The sequence below is a fragment of the Ipomoea nil genome, unplaced genomic scaffold (genome assembly GCF_001879475.1).
Source record: "Ipomoea nil cultivar Tokyo-kokei standard unplaced genomic scaffold, Asagao_1.1 scaffold1407, whole genome shotgun sequence".
NCBI classification, from domain to species: domain Eukaryota; kingdom Viridiplantae; phylum Streptophyta; class Magnoliopsida; order Solanales; family Convolvulaceae; genus Ipomoea; species Ipomoea nil.
This window is the reverse complement of record NW_017617835.1, coordinates 487899-509746: the sequence shown is the minus strand read 5'-3', so window position 1 is coordinate 509746 and position 21848 is coordinate 487899. Positions and strand designations below refer to the sequence as shown.

At 33.0% G+C, this 21848-nt stretch overlaps 3 protein-coding genes across 3 annotated transcripts; 1 reads left to right on the top strand and 2 right to left on the bottom strand.

Moving 5' to 3' along the window:
* Positions 1–129: 129 nt before the first annotated feature.
* Positions 130–2988, bottom strand: LOC109186871 (polygalacturonase QRT2-like). The gene is made up of 10 exons (XM_019337049.1): positions 2978–2988; positions 2740–2856; positions 2277–2417; positions 2002–2172; positions 1849–1875; positions 1298–1505; positions 1119–1200; positions 784–892; positions 528–644; positions 130–411 (listed from the first exon to the last, which is right to left on the bottom strand). Exons 1-10 carry the CDS (start codon positions 2978–2980, stop codon positions 184–186), a joined length of 1203 nt encoding a protein of 400 aa, XP_019192594.1. The 5' UTR covers positions 2981–2988; the 3' UTR covers positions 130–183.
* A 1540-nt stretch (positions 2989–4528) lies between these two features.
* On the bottom strand, positions 4529–8495 carry LOC109186869 (probable polygalacturonase At1g80170). The gene is made up of 11 exons (XM_019337044.1): positions 8285–8495; positions 7892–7940; positions 7616–7750; positions 7375–7512; positions 7093–7263; positions 6351–6377; positions 5732–5939; positions 5564–5645; positions 5311–5419; positions 5067–5186; positions 4529–4914 (listed from the first exon to the last, which is right to left on the bottom strand). The coding sequence occupies exons 2-11, from the start codon at positions 7922–7924 to the stop codon at positions 4684–4686; spliced, it is 1254 nt and encodes a 417-aa protein (XP_019192589.1). The 5' UTR covers positions 7925–7940; positions 8285–8495; the 3' UTR covers positions 4529–4683.
* A 10565-nt stretch (positions 8496–19060) lies between these two features.
* On the top strand, positions 19061–21441 carry LOC109186508. Its single transcript, XM_019336516.1, has 2 exons — positions 19061–19733; positions 20552–21441. Exons 1-2 carry the CDS (start codon positions 19125–19127, stop codon positions 20912–20914), a joined length of 972 nt encoding a protein of 323 aa, XP_019192061.1. The 5' UTR covers positions 19061–19124; the 3' UTR covers positions 20915–21441.
* The last annotated feature ends 407 nt before the right edge of the window (positions 21442–21848 follow it).

The window sequence follows — 21848 nt, the reverse complement described above, 5'->3', positions numbered from 1 at the left end:
TTTAATCCCCACCCATGTGCCCTGACAGTAGGGACGGGGGTGATAGTAAGGACTCCACAATAATACTCGGACCAAAGAGTATATATCACCTGTATGATGAAAATGAAATTAACTCTTTATTTACGTACTAGAATGATATAGTAGGTGGACATACAATACAGTTACATATGTATATGGTAGAATTTAATGAGTGTTGTTATTGGAGACAAGGCCCAGGCACCACAACACTTTCCTGTCCGCGAGCATTGCTACAATAAGTGGCCACCGTCCCTGAGCCGTTATGTCTATGGACTCCATTCTTATTCCCGTGCACGGTACTGACCTACTGCAGTTTAGGTTTATGGCTGTTTCTCTGCTTGCTGTTCCACTTATTCTTTCATACACTACATTGCTGATTTCAACCCCACTTGCCTATAATAACACCGATATCTCGATCAGAATTATTTTGAATGAGAAGAGGTCCAATTTTAATTTGGTTTAATGTAACGATTAATAAAACTGTAGTACAGATATATAGTCAGAATTACCAATTCTTTGCATGCCCCGCGAACATCGCAGTAATTTTGATCTATGATGATGGGGTTATCTACTAAAAAGAGTTGCAGATTTTCGAATGTCACGTTTCGAACGTATCCTCTGCCGGTCTTTAATTTTCATGGGAGAAAAGACGGAGTCATGGATGAATTGAAGTTCAAGAAAATTAGTTAACTGACTAACATTATAAATAACCATTATTATTGAAAGGCGAATTTTTTGCAGAGACAAACGTTAAATTAAACGTACCTGCCATGTCTTGATCCGAGCTCCGTTTGTTGTCCCATTGAAGGTACAATTGTAGACATGAATGTCTTCCACTTGTACAAAATTCCCACTCTTTCCTAAGCTTCCAATACTAGTATCAAACGTACATGATGGCAATATAAACCCAGTCAATTCAAGTTCCCAATTTTACAAATCAAACTTATTGTTTCTACTTTAATTGTGTTATTAATTTTTTTTTTTTTTTTTTTTTTTTGTTTATCTTAAGAATCACTATGAGCCTAACTTATATTGCTTCCTCTACATTATATAATTTTTGTTTAAAAAAAAACATTTTACATGCTTATTAAAAATTGTACCTTATACCATGGCCTGGCCCACATTGAACATTGTTTATTTCAATATTGGAAGTGTAGTCTCCAATGGAAATACAATCATCCCCTGTTTATCAATCCAAATGCCAATCAAATTACTTCTACAAATTATATATAAGGATGCTGATAAAGAGCCATATAATATGTAGGAAACACACTCTCACCACAACTTATATTGGAATAGGTAATGCTCAAATGGTGCGAGGCATGAATGTGAATGCCATCAGTATTGGGACTATCTCCAGGAGACTCAACACTCACATTGCTAACATTGAAGCCATTGCACCCAAATATAAGTGCATGTGTTTGAGGGCTGCTGATAAAATGAATGTTGCTCAGACTGCTGTTATTGCATGAAAGGAACTTCATTGCCTGCATATTTGGTGGGCATGTTTCGTAACATACTTAGTTTATCGGTTAATTTTGACTTATTTGACCACTATTAGTTGTTTGATTAATTAGCTTTTTGTAACAACTTATTGCTCCAAAACGTTAAAATTCAAAAAGCTTCATAGCAGCTTTTTCGATCAGTTTTTTTGAGAAAGTCATTTTACATGTAATCAGCTACCAGCAAACAACTAATTTACCAAACATCTTTCTACAATCAGCTAATGTTATCAACCAGTCAAACCCACTAACCCAAAAAAAATGCTAAAAAAAAAAGGGAGAAAGAATTTTAAATACTTTGGCAGATTAGATAGATAGAAACACTTACTGTTGGGGCCAGTTTTGTGCAGCCTTTCTGTAAATGAGAATAAAGTTATTAATTGATTAAGCAATATTCCTATGGTCAATTAAATTAAATACAGGAAATTTGGAACCATAAAGCATAAAAATATTATATTCATATGATAATATATATTTGTACCAAATCAGGATGATATCTACAAGATTGATCCCACCATTTTTTTCCTTGTCCATCAATTATCCCTCCACCCTCAACCTTTAGTCCATTGACACCCTTAAATGCGAGCCACTGGCTTGCGTCGTGCCCGTCCCAACTCTGGGGTGAACTTGGTGCTTTAATTGTCCCTAATATCTAAATATTAAAAAATAAATAGACAATTTTTAAAGAAAATAAATATGTGTGCTAGCTTGTAAATTAAGAAATGATAAAGAATATATTTATCACCATATATATACCTGGAAATAGATATATTCAGAATTGCAGGGGCCATTAAAGGTAAGTGGATTAACCAGAAATGTTGAGTTTTCAGGAATGATCACTTGTGGATAGCGAAGTGAGGATGAAGAACAAGCATCATTCCATGCATTCAAAAATGCCTGCAAAGAAAGAAAAAATAATCTCAATTTTTTTTTTACCCTTCTAAAAATTTGCAATAATTAACAATTAGAAATTGGTTTGGCAACATATTATGGTGACATTAGTACTATAGAATAATTACTAGATATCAGATCATTTAAAAGTGGTCGGAAACATGCTTTTGAACAATTTTTGAAATTTGTAAAAATTATTCCGAGTAATTTTAACTATAAGTCAAAATAGTTGGGATTTCACAATATATAGGATATCCAACATTTCAAGGTTAAAAGAAAAGAAAAAACTTTAAAAATATGAAGAAAATGAGGAGGATTAGTTAAGTACTTGGGAATCATCTGCCACTTCATCACCTTTTGCTCCATAGTCTATCACATTAAAGCTTGTGCATGAAACTCTTGCTGATGATATCAAGCTAAAAATGAATAAGAAACAAAATAACTCCTAAAAAATACAAAATATCAAATTTAGTCGAATTGTAATGTAATTAAATTGATTAAGAAACTTCTAGAAGTAAATTATAGATGTAATTGTAGGGTGGGGGGGGGGGGTAGCAGCTCCTCACCATGTTATTCAAGCAAGAAGAGATGGATTAGTTTGAATCAATGTATGCACAATTATTCTTGAGGAGTATAGTATATATAGGAATTGAATAAGTTGGCATGTCCAACATATGCACATTTGTTCACAATTAATTATGTTTGCTAACCTGGATGGCGTGTTTGAGTAGAAGAGACTCGTTCATTCTTAATTAAAAATTAATGGTTCAATTCTTGACTTTGGGCATGGAACATCCTTGAATCTCTAGACCAGCTGTCCTACCCAATAAGTATCTACAATTTAGCGAGAGAATTAGTCACTATATCTGACAGTGAAAACCATGGACCACACCTAAAAAAAATTATGTTTGCTGACATTCTTTTAATTAGTAAATAATAATAATGGGTGGGATAAGAATAGTGGAGTTCAGTAGTTGGATCCGACGATTCAACAATTCATGAGACACTAGTAACAATTATTTATTTATGAGCAATATAATATTTGATAAAATTTTGTCCTTTTTAGTGTATTTAAAAACTTTTCCGAATGAAAATTTCAATTCAAATGCAAATAATAAATTTTTTTTTCTTATTTTATTATTTACGAGCAAAATATTTTCTATTAGAAATTTTTGTAGATAAATATTTTTTTTAGTGATATTTATCATTTTTCGTTTATTAATCAGCAGTTCAGCACAATTAGTTGTTGGCCATTGATTCTCTTGGAGTCCGGATTTGATTGTTTAATCGTTGTTAAAGAAGTGCAAGTCAACCTGATGGCAACCAATTGAACTAAATTATGCAATTTATGTGTGGAAAGTGATCACTTAATGGTTTACAAAGTGGCATAAGGGCATTATTGGTTTATTCTAACTAAAAAAAAAAATTCCTCTAATTACACTCAATCAATTAAGACCACATATTGAAACTGAGAAACGCCCTCTAAGTAAAGTGTACCTTGTGAAGGATCTATGTTGAGAACAACCAAACACTTGAAAATCTACTTTAAATAAGAGAAGATTCAATTATTCGTTTGATCAAGAGTCAAAAAATTGTAAGAGATCACGAATGGACTGATCAATACATTGTAGCAAAAAGATGGCACCAAGACACTAATGGGCTTCACAATGAAGATGCCAAGTTGGTCATTTGCTTAACCTTAAATTTGGAAGCCTTAGACATTGCTATTTAAATACAAAATAAAAGCTCAACTAGAGTTTTTGAAGACCAATTTGGTGAAGGAATGTGTTGGACTAGTTGTGCATGAATTGGAACAATAAGCTGGCCTAAAAAATAAGTGGGAAAATAATTTAAAGGGATCAAGTAGTTCTATAGCTTGGCTTGGGAGAAGGCATAAGAAACTGAAATCAAGTCACATTTACTTCAAATTTAATAACTGAAACTCCTTATTTTAATTTTATTTCTGTTACAAGTTTGATTAGGAGTTTAAATCTTAACTTTAATTTGAACATGTATAACCTTATTTTAAAGGGCTATTGACCGTGAATCCAATATTAAGCTAGGGAATTCACATCAGATCATACAATGAAATTAATCACATGCATCTAAATAACATACACCAATTTTCATTCACAAAAGAATCGTAATCATAATTCACAACGTAGGATAGAATGGAATTCTAAAGTTTCAAACTCTAAACAACCCTAAAAAGTAACTACACATATGCATGCATACATGTTCTAATATTGTAAATTAAATTAGATACAGAAATTCAAGATTGAAGCAAGCAAGAACTAGGTCCCACCCCATATTCTTGGCCATAAGCATTTTCACAATCGGCACTAACAATTTTCCAAGGAGTAGCAGACGACAACTGCACAAACTGCATTACAATGTTAGTACATGGTACATACTTGCTGCAGTTGAGGTTTATTGCCACATCTGTGCTTGATGTTCCAAATATGTTGCGGTACACAATATTGCTAATCTTAACCCCACTCCCCTATCATCAAAGAAGGGTAAATTAATCTATTAGATTCTTCAGAAATATATAAATCGATAACAGTAAGAAAGAAATTTTACAGTGTCATACGTAACGATATTGTATTGATCATGATGATGACTAAAGTTTTATTAGTAATGAAAAAATGTTACCGTAATGTCCTTGCAGGCACCTTGAACGTTGCAGTAGTGTTGATCGATGATTATAGGGTTCTGGACGGAGTTAAATAAAAGATTCTCAAATATTACGTCTCTGACCGTTCCCCTGCCAACCTTTAATTTGCACCAAAAACATGTGGAATTTAAGGAAAGGTTCTTTTATGATTCAGTTTGCACAAATCATTTTTCGGATTTCCAAACACAGTCTTATTTGAAGTTTAATTTGGAACTAACGTACCTGCCATGTCTTGATTCGAGCTCCATTTGTAGTTCCAGAAAAGTAAACATTGCTGACGTGTATGCTTTCCACTTGCACAATATTTCCTGATTTCCCTAAGCTTCCAATACTGCATTTTCAACCAAACCAAAACTCTAAATATTTGGAATAATTATCAAACTTTAAACGGTTATTAATGGACAAGTACCAAGTCAAGAAAACTTTATAATTTATGAAATTTATGTTTATGTTAGATAAGTTGTTAATTAATTACCTTATGCCATGACCAGGACCACATACAATATTGTTAATCTCAACATCTGAAGTGTAATCTCCTATTGAAACGCAGTCATCCCCTGTATGTTTGTCACAAATTAAAAGAGTGGTACTATATGGGACATTTTATTTTCTAAGTTTTTAAGTATAAAATAAAAATATATACCGGTGCTTATTATGGAATGAGTAACAGAAAAACGGTGAGAGGATTGAATGTGAATGCCATCGGTGTTGGGAGAATCTACAGGGGAGTTTATGAAGATGTTGTGAAGGTTGAAGCCATGGCAGCCCAGTACAAGTATATGAGTTTGGGGGCTGTTGTTCACGTACATGTTACTCACTGAGGTTTCGTTGCATGAAACAAACTTCAATGCCTAAACAAATAAATAAATAAATTGCCCACAAAAAAAATAAATAAATAGAAATAAAAAAGGGTAAATTATAGATTTTCAAGAAAGTAAAATTAAAGAGAGTACTTAATTATGTACAATGCTGGGACTCTAAATGGCCGGACAGTTACAGCTTTAATAGGAGCTTCTTTCATTATGTCACATTCATTAATGATAACTTTTTCTTGTCCTTCCAGTTACTCTTGGTATGGGTTGGTTCATACAAAATTAAAGTATCTTTTGCATCTCAATTAAAATACTAACAGCATATATAACTCGATTACATATATTTATATATTATATGCTCAATAGTTTAAACTTTAAATAAGCAAATTGTTCATAATATTCATATGAAATTTAAACTTTAAAAAAAAAAAAAAAAAACATTGAACTTACCGTTGGAGCCAATCTTGTGCATCCTTTCTAATTAAAAAAAAAAAAAAAATTATTAGTCACACTCATGCATTTTGTATATCCCGTGAGTCAATAATCAGTCACAATAAGTGATAATATATATATATATATATATATATATATATATATATATATATATATATATATATATATAGAGAGAGAGAGAGGTGATCACATGTGGCCATGTTGTTAGATGTGGTCATATGGTCAATTATAGGCCATTAGATTAGATAGATCCAATGAATCATATTACTCAAGATTTTTTCAGTATTTTCGTGCACATTCTCCTATCCAGCGAACTGCAAGGGTAAACTCGTCATAAAACACCCGAATAGGGAAAATCACATTGATGTGTGTTTTATTACACTATTGGTGCATGTTGTCAACACTTTTGGTGTATTCTGGAACCCGGCCGCTATAAATGGCCACTATAATTACCATAACACGGGAATACACCATTGGTGTGTTTCACTGTGATGTGTTTTATTACACTATTGGTGTATGTTGTCAACACTGTTGGTGTATTCTGGAACCCGCCCGCTATAAATGGCCACTGTAATTACCATAACACCCCCACTTACCAAAATGCGGGAAAATCCTTAGAATTACCACTGCCGTTAGATTAAACTAATTCAACGACACAGATACAACCACACGATCACACCTAATGACATGACCACGAGCGCTTTTCTATATATATATATATACACACACACATACATACCAGGTATGATTGGTGTGCGCATGAATGATCCCACCAAGCTTTCCCCTGCCCATCAATTGTTCCAGACCCATCAATGGTGAGACCCTTCACATCTCTAAACACCACCCACTCACTTGCATCTCTACCCTTCCATGTGCCCAGGGAAGAAGGTGCAATTATCTCCCCAGATATCTAACCACAAATTTTATAAACAAATTAAATATTTTGGCACAAACTAAACATGATATCATATATATATCAACTTACTAAGTAAAGTAGACCAATAAGTAGTTGCTACTATACCATAAAATATATTTTGTTGGAATTGCAGGGACCCCAAAAGGTGAGTGGGTAGACCAGAAATATGAAGTTTTGAGGAATTATAACCACAGGAGATTCAACTCCGGACCAACATGCATCTCTCCACGCATTCAAAAAAGCCTGCGTCCCACACACAAATCATTTGACTCCTTAAAATTAAAGATCTCAATTCAAGGAATTGAAGAATAATATAATAATAATAATAATAATAATAATAATGTACTTGGGTATCATTTGTTCTGCCATCTCCAATAGCTCCATAGTCAAGAACATTGAAGCTCCCCCCATGACCAATAATATTCTGACAATCAATTCTTGAAGAAGCTAAGCCCAGAATGAGTATCAGTAAAAACACTTCCTGGAAAAATATGAAGATCAGAAATAAATGAAAACCTGAAGAAAATTCAGAGTAGTAAATAAATTAAAAGAGATTGAAATTTTAATATTTGGACTGAAATGAAAAGAAAAATGAGGAGTTAAAGGGGATCTGGAATCATGCCATGGTATATAAAGACTTCCTAGAGAGACACATCGGAAACGGCAGATATCTGCACAACAAAAGGACAAACAATTAATGTCAAGAGTTCCAGTGGCCTGGACTGTGTATTATATAGTGGGAATTGAAGAAAACTTTATTAATTAGTTCTTAATTATCTTCAAAATGGGAACTTTAATTTCAATACATGAAAAATGAAAAGCCAAATTAAAATCCATTTTTGATTGTGAAAAAGTAAAGACCGGGCTTAGTACAATAATGTATAATTGCCAATTAGTTAATTCAGGGTGAAAATTATGAAAAGCCAAATAAAGTGTTTTGTTGTCTTTCTACACTCTAAATTAAAGCCTATCATAAAATTTTAAAAATATAAGAGTAGGGAAAAGTAAAACTGACCTGTAATGTAAACCGATGGATCGAGTACTAACCTAGTAATATAATGCACACAAATCTTTCTTGAAATCTCTAATTTAAGTTCCACTTTATTGTCAACTAGTTAACTCATATCGTTACCCGCTCTTGTCTAATTAACCTTCTATATCTATACACTTGCCTAACTATATACACATGTAACAGATAGAAAATACATATATATATATATATATATTTATAATTGAGAAGTTGTTTTCCAATGGGAATGTCTTCTTAATTAGGTTGAAAAGCATGTGGAGAGATATACTTATAGCATGATTGGGATGAATTTAGAAGCAAGCTAGGGTGCAAATTGCATGGTTGGAAGCAAAGGGAATCATTGAAGATTATGTGTAGAAACAATAAATAAATTTCGTATGCAGAATTTTGATACCAAATTTAGTCATGGAGGAAACAGTCTGATCTGCTGCATGCTTGAGATCGAATCAATGCTTGCAAGGGAAGTTACTTATTACCTTTAAGTTATATGTTAATAATATATTATCTAATCTAAAAATAGTATGTGTATCAATTCAGATTATGAACTTGACTTTTGTGGGTTAATAAAGATATACATTATGTATTTTTATTAATCGAACAAGTTGCCCTTATTACACTTTTGTTTGATAATATAAAATGATCCGTACACAAGTATATTTATATTACTAAATAAAGATGACACTCCGTATTATTTAGTAACATAAATATAATGGTCAGTTGACACCTCAATGACTCTTCTTGAGGAAATGTCACACGATCAAATCCTGGCGGTAGAGTATTGATTCTTTGGGCAGCTAGGCTCCAATAGATGGATTAAAGTATATTGAACATATACTACCTTATAATAGAGTCGATAGTATTAAAAATAAAAATAAATATGATATTACACTCTATATATATATATATATATATATATATATATATATATATATATATATATATATATGAATATGAGGGAGGATAACTCTAGGTGGGAATCAACAAACCTCATACTAGATTGCAAGTCCATCATTATTCAATGTGGGATAACAAGGATCTCTCATGTGTTGAGAAAGGAAAATAAATGTGTTAATGCCCTTGTCAATCTCTTTCAAATAGGTACTCGAAAAACCGTTGTACTAAATAAATCTCTATGAAGCAATTAGGATTAGAATGTAATCTTAGGCTGTCTAGGGGCCTTCCAACACATAAAAAAAAAAAAAAAATTATAGTATGGATATTTTGAGTTGTATTTGTTACACAAAATTTGAGTAGTATTTATTATATTTTGGTAAAAATAAGAATGATGAGAACAAGTTTTTCTCATAAAATTGAGGTAAGAGATAAATTTTAATTTGGAAAAGTTTTAGATTATATGAGGCAAGAGTTTTAGATTATCTTCTTCTCATTTCTCTCAAATATTGTCTGCTAAATCATTAAGTTAAACCCGTACGAACAAATTTTAGATTATCTACACACCACCAATGATAGTGAATTGTAAATTGACATATCTATTTATACATTAATTTTTATTTTTTATTTTTTATTTTTAATTTTTAATCTAGTATAGATGTATTGCAAGATTTTGCAAACTTTCCAAATTTGAAAACATTAGCATAGTGGGGCCCTTTATTTAATGTTATTTTTTTGTGTTACATTATTATTATTATTATTATTAAATTATATTTTGAAAATGTATTATAATTGGTAGATGAAAAAAATATAAAAGAATTATAAATATGATGATATAATAACATGGTCTATTTTTTAAAGTGAGAGTATTTTAGGAATATATATATATATATATATATATATATATATATATATATATATATATATAGTGTTAATTAATTATAATTATAGTGATTATATAGAAAAAGATGATTAGATATGGAGAAAATTAAGGGACTGAATGTGGAAATTGGATGAGATTTGGGATGACTTTGACTTGTTTGCAAAGCGATTGTTGCTTCAAAGATTCAGAAAACTCTTCGCTAATGACTTTTCTATCCCTTAATTATTATTTAATTTTGATTTTTGAGCTCTCCTATATATTCTGTCCCTAGCCCTAAATTGAAACTTAAACAAAGGCAAGAATGCATGATACCTTCCTTTATCATAATTCAACATGATTATGGTTTTGGTTAGATATTAATTTAAAAATAAATATGGGTAACCCAAAATTACAATCAAATTAATTTATAAATATACGTAATCCAAGAAAGTCGTTATATTTTTTAGCGGGATTCATCTTGCAAAATAGACTATGATATAAATTCATTTGTAAGTACATTGCAAGTTTAATTTAAATGACATAATTAAAAATTCATTTTAAACTTGCATACATTAAAAATGAACATGTATTGAAATATAATGACATTACTAAAAATCAATATACAATTTACTAAAAATAACATGCAATATATTAAATTTGTGTTATAATCCATTTTATAATATAGATATCGTTGCACCATATAATTATTCCCGGCCAAAACTATTAACGTGCAAACTCTTGGCAAATTATATGATGGACCGTAGAACATAGTCCATCTTGCATGATGGATCGTGATTTAAAACGACGTTGTTTTATATTAAGTGTCAGCTAGTTCATCATATTTAATAGCATTATTATATACTATATTAATATTAATATTTGCTCTATATGTCTAAAACCTAAACGTTAATCTAATGTACTTAAACACTAAACTAAATATACATAAATATTTTCATTTACTTTATAGTAGATTTATAATATTCTTACCTTCTATATGTTCAATTAAAATCTATAAACACTATACTACAACCGAGACGGAGCTGCCATGAGCGCAGTGTGAGCAGCTGCCCCCGGCAAAAATTAAGTAGCCCAAAACCACGTTCAATATGGGTAGGAGAAAACTACTACTACTATTTTTTTTATTTTTTATTTTTGGGAATAAACTACTACGCAGTACTATTTTTAATACACAAAATTTTTTATAAAATGAAAAATAATACATCATTCTCTTTACATGATCCACTTGTCCTGGCGTGATTAAGGAAAACTAGTAAAATATGTTTTATATTTAACTTTTACATTAATTAATTTATTTTAGAAAGTAAAATTATTTATGGAGTTAATTATCGAAATGGTCCCTTGTTATAATAATAATAATAATAATAATAATAATAATATTATTATTATTATTATTATTATTATTAGTAATATTAAACCAAGTAGTTAGTTAATTGGTTAAAAATAATGGGAGTAATTATAGGTGCAGTACATGGCCATGATGTTAGCTTTACATGGAGCATTAACTCCTTTATTTTAACATTTGAATTATCTTATCTAGTATAAATAGATTTGTTATTCAAGCATTTCTAATCATCAATTAGAATCACAAAGCATTCTTTCCTCTCTCTCCATCTTTCTCTAATATATATATTTTATATATATATATATATATATATATATATATATATATATATTATAGATATATTATATTATATTTAATATATATTATATTAAATATATTATATTTAATATATCTAACATTTGGTATCAGAGCCAGTCAACCTTTCAACCCCGAGGTATTTTTCATAGTGAATTATGGCCACAAATTTCAATATTGTATGGTCGGGTCCCAAATTGGATGGGAACCTCGATTACAATTATTGGCAAATTATGATGTCCACACATTTGCAAGCTCAAAATCTTTGGAGCTTTGTTGATCCCGGTCTACCCGAAGGAGCTGATGCAGCCGCTATACGGCGAGATAAATTGGCCTTGGGTCAGATTCACCAAGGTGTTCATTATTCCATTTTTGGGCAATTAGCTCGTGCTCAAACAGCAAAACAAGCTTGGGACATCTTAAAGGTGTCACACAAAGGAGTCGATCGGGCGCAGAAGTCTAAGTTGCAGTCGTTGAGAAGGTTGTACGATAATTGTGAGATGACCTCTACAGAAACAGTAGATGCGTATTTCACTCGTCTTATTGATATGGTGAATAAGATGAGGCTATATGGAGATACGATTGAAGATGGTGCAGTGGTTGAAAAAGTTCTTCGAACTATGCCGATGAAGTATGACCATGTGGTGGCTTCGATCACAGAGTCACACAAAACCGAGCTCTTATCAATTGCAGAGCTGAAAGGTATGGTAGAAAGTCATATTGACAGGATTGCGTCAAAATCGGAACCACTAGTAGAAGAAGCTTTGAAGAGTCAAGTCACCCTTAATGTGACTGGCACTAATCAAAGAGGTGGAGGATCTGGTAGAGGTCGTGGAAGAGGAAGAGGAGGTTCTGGTGGAAGAGGTCGTGGTAACTTCAACCAAGGAGGAGGACGTGGTAACTCCAACCAAGGAAGAGGTGGAGGTAATACCAAACAAGGTAAATTTCCATTTCATTGCTACAATTGTGGTAAGTATGGGCACAAGATTGCAGATTGTTGGTATAATGAGGACAACAATCGTGGAAATCAAGCAAACATTGCTGAAAACACTGCTGAAAAGTCTGGTGAGAGTTCTGAAACTTTACTTTTAGCCAGCGATAGTTTTTCTGCAGATAAGAACATATGGTTCTTGGATACTGGGTGTAGTAACCATATGTGTGGGAAGAAAGAATTGTTTTCCGAACTAGATGAATCCGTCCGGTCTGAAGTAACGTTTGGCAATAAGTCAAAGGTGCCAATTTTGGGAAAGGTAAAATCTCTATTCAGCTGAAGGATGGTACTCAAAGTTTTATATCCGATGTGTTCTATGTTCCTGAACTAGACCAAAATTTGTTGAGTATGGGTCAGCTGTCAGAAAAAGGATATAAGATACATATTGCTCAGGGGTGTTGTACGATTGAAGATGCTAAAGGAGTTTTGATTGCAAAGGTAAATATGTCCCAAAATCGACTATTTCCTTTGAAAATTAAGCATACTCTCCTTGATTGCTTTAGTTCTGAAGTTTGTGATGATAATTGGTTATGGCATATGCGGTTTGGGCATTTTCATTTCTCTGGATTAAACTATCTTGCGAGAAAGGAACTTGTTTCTGATTTACCTGTTGTGAATGTCCCTGATCGTATCTGTGAGATTTGTGTGATTGGGAAGAAGCATAGAGATCCCTTTCCCGTGGGCAAGTCAAGGAGAGCTACAAAACAGTTGGAGATTATTCACTCAGACCTATGTTCGTTGGAGGTTCCCTCATATGGAGGTTGTAAGTACTTTATTACTTTCATTGATGATTTCAGTAGGAAAACATGGGTTTACTTTCTGAAGCAAAAGTCTGAAGCATGTGATGTTTTCAAACAATTTAAGGCTTTTGTTGAAAAGCAAAGTGGTTATGAAGTTAAAATCTTGAGATCTGATAGAGGTACAGAATATATTGCTTGTGATAATTTTCTGAAAGAAAAGAGTATTCAGCACTAAATGACAGCTAGATACACTCCACAACAAAACGGAGTGGCTGAGAGGAAGAATAGGTCAATCATGGATATGGTAAGGTGCATGTTGAAATCCAAGGATCTGCCTAAACCTTTTTGGGCAGAAGCTGTTGCTTGTGCTGTCTATGTGTTGAATAGGTGTCCAACTAAGAGTGTCCGAGATAAGACACCCGAAGAAGCTTGGAGTGGGAGAAAACCCTCTATCAAATATCTCAAGGTTTTTGGATGTTTGGCATATGCACATGTGCCAGATCCATTGAGAAAGAAGTTGGATGATAAAGGTGAGAAGTGTGTATTCATTGGTTATAGTGACGCTTCAAAGGCTTATAAACTATACAATCCTGAAACTAAGAAGGTTGTTATAAGTCGTGATGTCACTTTTGATGAATATGGTGCCTGGGATTGGTTAGCTAAAGATGAAAGTTCAGTTGTTATACCTGCTGTTGAAAATATTGTTGATGAGCAACCGATTCCAGATAATGTCCAGTCTCCTTCACAGCCAGAATCCTCAGTTCGGCGATCTCAGCGCGAGCGCCACTTACCAGCTCGCTTGCAAGATTATGTTTTGGGTCATGATAATGACTTGTCGGATGAAGAGATTATTCAATTTGCTCTTTTTGCAGATTGTGACCCTTTATCCGTTGAGGAGGCTGCTACAGAAATTCATTGGCTTAAGGCGATGGATGAGGAGATACGTGCCATTGAAAAGAATGGTACCTGTGAGTTAACAGATTTACCTCCTAGGAAGAAGCCAATTGGAGTAAAGTGGGTTTATAGAACGAAATACAAGTCAGTATATCCAACTTGAAGACGGAGACATTTCTTAAATTGAAGAAAGAGATATTGGGATGACCAGTATATCCAACTTGGTTTAAAGGAGGCAATGTTATAATAATAATAATAATAATAATAATAATAATATTATTATTATTATTATTAATATTAAACCAAGTAGTTAGTTAATTGGTTAAAAATAATGGGAGTAATTATAGGTGCAGTACATGGCCATGATGTTAGCTTTACATGGAGCATTAACTCCTTTATTTTAGCATTTGAATTATCTTATCTAGTATAAATAGATTTGTTATTCAAGCATTTCTAATCATCAATTAGAATCACAAAGCATTCTTTCCTCTCTCTCCCTCTTTCTCTAATATATTATATATATATATATATATATATATATATATATATATATATATTATATTATATTTAATATATATTATATTAAATATATTATATTTAATATATCTAACATCCCTTGACTAGCGAAATTACCAATTTGAAAGTATGGATCAGTTATGCAAAGTTTGAAGCTTCAGCTGTTGAAGGGGATTCCTCAAATCCAGACCAGCAATAAGTCAGTCCTGAACAGAAAAAAGAATGTTTACACCGGGCTAGAGGTCAAAATATCTGAATTTGTTCTCGTTTTACACTAGCATTTTTTTTTTCACACATAAGCTAAATCATTAACCAACATTCTTTTTTTATTCTTTCATGTACCAGAGGTCTTTGAAAGGGCACTAGTTTACTTTAGAACTTCAGCACCTAAATTGAAAGAGGAGAGGGCGATGCTTTTAGAAGAATGGCTAAACATGGAAAGCAGCTTTGGTGATGTTGGATTGGTCCGTGCCAAACTACCTAAAAAAACTCAAAAAGAGGGCGACAAATAGAAACTGGTCCAGCTGGGTATGAAGAATACACAGATTACCTATTTCATGAAATGACACAGACCACAAATCTTAAAATTTTGGAAGCTCCATATAAATTGAAGAAGCAAAAGATATCTACTTGAGAATGGCTAGCTTCTGAACTTGTAATCATTTTTAGAATTTGGCTAGTTTTTTGGTAAAGGGATCATGACAATTTTTAGGGTTATAGATTCAAATAGGAAAGAAAATATTCATAATATTCAATCCCTTAGGTTATAGATTCAAATCATTAATGAAAGAAAATATTCATTCCTTATAAAATTTCAGATTAGCGGTATTTAATTCCTATTCCAACTCTAATACTAATATTCCAATCAAATGTGTCCTATCTTCTTCAATTCTTAGAAAAGAGAGGCTCTTTTATATGAAGTTAATGTGAGGTATAATGAGATTAATTCTTGGTGGTTATGAGGCAAAATGGAGGTTGCCAGTGCTAGGGTGGTTATGAGAGGCTAGGAGTTATTATGAGAGGGTAGTGGATAAGTGAGCACTTGTTTGTGATGATGTGCATATATAAGTTTGGGTCATTTGTAGAGTTCAAAGATATGTACAACAGTACAAGAAGGCAAAAAGAGCTTGGTGCATATATATAAGTTTGTACTTGATAATGAAGATTTATTTAAAAAAGCATTGAGGATGTTATGGTTGGGAATAGGAGGTTTTAGGAAGAAATGGAATAATCAACATAATTATGATGCATGGTTTGGTTATATAGGGCTGCAGGGAAGTGTGAGAATAAGGAGCATACAAAAATTTTTAAGAACTCATTTTACTCATTAATATTATGGTATAAATTTATTTATACAAACCTATTTATAACCCGCTAAGAATCTTTGTTATTTAATATAAAAGGAAAGTATTTTATAATGAATGGATAAGATTAAAATAAATAGATAATATGAAACAATATATTAAAACATTTCATCTTTAATCTATTTCATAACATATTTTAAAATATACAAAAATTAAATATAAAACATATTATGTGTCTTATTTTACGAAATTATGTCTTGTATTATGAAATTATGTGCCTATAGGACATAAATTATTTACATTTGGTATACGAGCCTTTATAATCTCGGTTGATTGTATTACCTAAAATCAACATTAAATTTTTCATATACATTGAGTTTTTGTATATGTTCATATATCTATCTAGCTTTCAATTACAATCTTTTAATTATTCAAAATATGCATATAAAGAACAAATATCGTTTGATAAAATTAAGCAAATTGATTATGTATATTTTGAAATTTAGATGGATTATATGAAGTTAATTTGAGCTGATATATAACGAGGTTAATCGGGCTAAAGAAATATTCTATAGGTTTCTTCGGTGCCTTCTTAAAGTGAGTGCATTGATTCAGTATGCCAAGTTTGAGATGAAAAATGGGAGGTTGCTAGGGCTAGGAGTGGTTATGAAATAAGTGCGATGTCTCCTGGCCTTATTACACCATTACACCATTACACCATTGATAGTAGGAAAGAAAGAATAAGATTTCTTGAATCATGTCTCCTAATATACTGAGGGCATTTGGTTCACGAAATCTTGAATCATTCGAGTTAATTATATTCCATAATAATAAAGTTAAATTTAATCTTTATATTTTTTAATTATTGTGATTTGCTTACTACACATTTTTTTCTATCACAAAACACTTCAAAAAATTATGTGTCTCTTCAGGTAACATGTCTCTTAAATTTATTTACATGCACATAATATGTTAATTGAATGTTATGAATAAAATACTTTTTTAAAGTTAATTCCACCAGAGGTCCCTTATTTTTTTGTGGCAATTTCAAATTTAGTCCAGACTATCATTTTTGTCATTTAACATCCCTAGGCTATTATTTTTTGGACACTTTTAATCCTTTTCATTATTTTTCTATTTTTAGTAAGAGCATTTTTGTCTCTTCATATTTTTCTTTTATTATTACCCAATTTAGTCCACTTTTAATCTGTCTGTTTGTTGAAAGTTAAAATTAAGGGAAAAAATATAATTTCATAAGCTAGCTAGAATGGTTCCAACGCCAGAAGGAAGAAATGTGTAATATTCAGGAAGATGAAACAAGAATAGAAATGGAGGAAATTTTCACATAAATAGAAGGAAGGAAAATGAGAATTCATTGCCACGAAAACCTCAACTTCAACTTGCAACAAGAAATAAAAAATCACAACAAAACATTCAAACTAACTACTGCTAGAATGTGGGATCATCCGCCAACTAAACTCTTCCCTCTCCATTTTTTTTCCCAGCATCTACGCACGCATATTTGAAAGGGTGAATTAGGGAATCCAGCTAAATAAGGTCGCTTCGCACTAAATAACTTCTAAAGGCACCATTTTAAAGAAGAGTACCATCATTTAGCTTGCAACTGGACCAAGTGAAATGAACTTAATTGAAAACACATACAACGTAACAGAATCACATATAGGTCTGGGGTCTGGGGCAAGGGATTTTACATTTTGTGTGGGCAAGTGGTTATGGTAGGGGAGACTGAAAGGAGTAAAATGAAGTCATTTTGGGGTTGACAGACAGCCTCAAATTTTGTTTCGCCATATTCTGACAATGCCCTTCCACCCGAAGCGCAAAGGCAGCGTCAATATGTCAAACCAAGTTTGCCGCGCTCGGGGCTACAAGGTAACAACAAATATGAAGCCATGAATATTTGCTGGAATCTAAGGTTTGGCACAGGTAAGTGAGAGATGAAGGAGAAAGCTTATAAAATTACAATTTTTATCTTTAATTTTAATCATTAACAAACAGATTAGTTAACAGAGGATTAAATTGGATAAAGATTACACAATTGAGAACTTAATTGGATAAGAATGAAAGTACGTAGAAGACTAAATTAGTAATTACGGCATAGTCGAGGGATCATTTTGGTTATTAACTCTATCAAAATGATACTATAGTTGTGTTGAAATGAAACTGTAGTGGATATTTGATGCTTGGACCACAATGCACGGTTGTTATGCCATAGATCGGGGTCCACCTTGTATGGTGGATCCGAGTTCACAATTTTTAAACTCAATATTCATAATTTTTGAACTCTATATTTACAACCAATGATTTAATATATATATATATATATATATTGAAAACAACTCAACGAGTAAATATTCAGTTCTCTAATTGTAAATATAGAGTTCTTTAATTGTGAATATAGAATTCTGTAAATTTGTGTATTGTGAGTAAATATAGAGGTTTAATCTTATGAATATAGAGTTTAAAAATTGGGAATATAACCCGAATTCACATTGCAAGGCGAACACTGGTCCACAACATAATTTGTCGTTGAGCTGAATTGTTTGCTTCAAATCGACAAATTATGCTGTGTAACCGTGTCCACCTTGCAAGGTGGACATAATTGTAAAACTGTTCATAATTGTGAATATAGAATTCAGAAATCATGAACATAGAGTTACGAACATTGAGTTCTATAATTATGAACATAGTGTTTTGTAATTGTAAATATAACGTTCAATAATTGTGTATATGAAGTTCAAAAATTATGAAATAGAATTTTATAATTATGAAATTAGAGTTCAGTAATTATGAACATAGAGTTTTATAATTATGAATATGAAGTTTAATAATTGTGAATTATACACGGTGGACCGGTTCCACGGCATAACAATTCCATGGTGTAGTGTAGATCACCGACTCTCCCTTCCGCAATCAATCCCACTCAACATCCCCAGATTTGATTCCATCTCCATGGCTAATGCCTGGAGAAGAAACCAACCGACAAAGATTCTCACCCCCAGGAATCTCCTCCTCTTCATCTCCTCATCCCTACTCCTCCTCATCTTCTTCTACCTCACCTCTCAGTCCCAGACGACCAATAATACCCCATACCTCAACTCCCTCAAAACCCCCATCTTTCACCGCGCTATAAACCCTTTCGATTGCTACGCTTCACCCCAAGCTCATCCCGTTTTCGCCAATGTCGTCGAGGGTCTTAAACACCCATTCCTCTACTCCCTTTCCGACTTCGGTAATTTGCCAGAGAAGCCCCACAAGAATATCAACAGAACTCTCAAGGGGAAGGCGTTCAGGAAGCCTGATATATCTCAGACTGTGCAGGAGTTGCTGGAGAAGATGAAAAAGGAGGATCGGAATGGGATTTTTGTGGATGTTGGGGCTAATGTAGGAATGGCTAGTTTCGCAGCTGCTGTTATGGGGTTTAAAGTTTTGGCCTTTGAGCCTGTGTTTGAGAACTTGCAGAAGATTTGTGAAGGCATATACTTCAATAGAGTTAGGGATTTGGTGGAGGTGTATGAAGCCGCTGCCTCAGATCATTTGGGGAATATTACATTCCACAAGGTATCCATCCCTTTGAACTAATGTTGTTTCATGATTATTTTTTGATATAGATATTATTGGTTATGAATTAACTCTAACCCTTTCTTGCCCAGAATAAGGACTTGCTTGTGTTTCTATGCATGTCTAAATTGCTCATGGTTCTTTTTTTCTTATAGTGTGAGTATGAAAGAACTTGTTTGGATATTGTGAGAGTAGAGGATAAATTATGGAGTAACAATTTTAGTATTAGTGTTGGAATTTTATGTATTGTTTTTGACTAGAGAAACCCGCAGCCACTATTGAATCTGCATTGTGTCCCTAGCCGGTAAAGTACCACAAGTAAACCAGCTTAGATTGTCCATAGCAAACTGGCCCAAGAAGGCCAATAGGCTGCTCCAGCTAGGAGTCGAACTTGTAGCCTTGTAATTACCAAGTCACCTGTCTACCAATTTGACCTTTGAGGCTTTGAATATATAGCCGGTAAATTACCAAGTCACCTGTCTACCAAGTCACCTGTCTACCAACTTGGCACCGGTGGCTGAGATCTTGCATTTAAGAATATGTATCCTTTTTTATCTTAGTATTGACAGAGTTTTAGTTGCTCATTTGTGAAGGGTTACTTTGACACCATTGAGGTGAGTTCAATTGGTTAGATTTCTTGTTACAGCTCTACAATAGTTTTGATGCAATTATGCTGCCTAATTGAACTCTAAGGCATGGAGGATCGATCGAACAATTGAGTGTTCTTGATGTTTGAATTCCATTATGTTTTCTATGTATCCTGCTAAAACCAAACCTGATAGTTTGTTGTCTTGTTGCTGGCTGGCATTTGTTATCAGTTGGTTGGTCGGCTTGACAATAGTGCGATCTCAGCCACCGGTGCCAAGTTGGCATTCCAGTCTAACGAAGAGATCGCTGTTCAAGTAAAGACGATTCCTCTTGATGATGTGATTCACGAGTCAGAGCCAGTACTGCTGCTTAAAATAGATGTCCAAGGATGGGAGTATCACGTACTTAAGGGCGCCTCAAAGTTACTGTCGAGAAAGAAAGGCGAAGCCCCTTACGTGATATATGAGGAAGATGAGCGTTTGTTGCAAGCCAGCAATAGCAGCGCAAAACAGATTAGGGAGTTTCTACGAACCGTGGGATACACCCGTTGCACTCAACATGGAACAGATGCACACTGCACCAAAACAAATTGACGAAATTATTATTCTGTTGTCTAGGATGAAAATTCAGATGGAGCCTAACGAGGGAGCAGTTGACCAAAATCGCCAACTTTCCATCAAGTATGGATTACGATTTACGATTACCTCATTGACAATAATAACAGGTTTTTGAGATTTGATTAGGAGAATGTTTTGGAGGCCTCAGCTCGTTAGTTGATACCGATTGTGAAGCATTGAAAGCGAACAAGGAGGATTCAGCTGTGATCCAGAGAAGAGAATAGTACAACAAGATACTGCGGGTGTAGGGTGGAGGCAACGCCTTCTTGATCTCCCCAGATCGATTAAAAACCGGAGAAAAGTCAGTCAGGCTGTGGAGAAATAAGTTGGTTTTGCAACTTTCATAAGATTGAAGCAATACTGTACCTTTTCCCCATTGCTGATTTCTCCCTGTTCTTGAAGGTGTTCAGCTGTTAAATATTACACTTAAAATTCTTTCAGAACTCATAATTCTTGTTTCTTTTTGGGGATTGCATTGGTAGATTCTGATTTTTGTCAGTAAATATTTACTACTACGTACAAGAATTCTTTGATTATTACTTCAGTGTTTGGTATGGATTATGTAATGCATAGGCAGCATAGGATACTCAAGTTTACAAATTTAGTATTATCATATTTTTAACCAATATGGCTTTGACTCTGATCGATAGAACTTATTTTAAATTATTAATAACCTATAAGCTTTGTTTGGTAAAGTCGAGAAGATAGAATAACCAACTCAAAAATTACAATTGGAGAAGGATGATAACAATAATTATGCATGGAATGAAGTTGACCAAGCTCGAGTCAAGCTCTGATCGAAAAAAAAAAAAAATTGATGAACTCGAATGCAAAAGGACCACAAGAAAGACAAAGTGTTTTTCATTGGCTTAGTAGAATAAAAAAAAAAAAAGCAATAAGATCAAGGAAA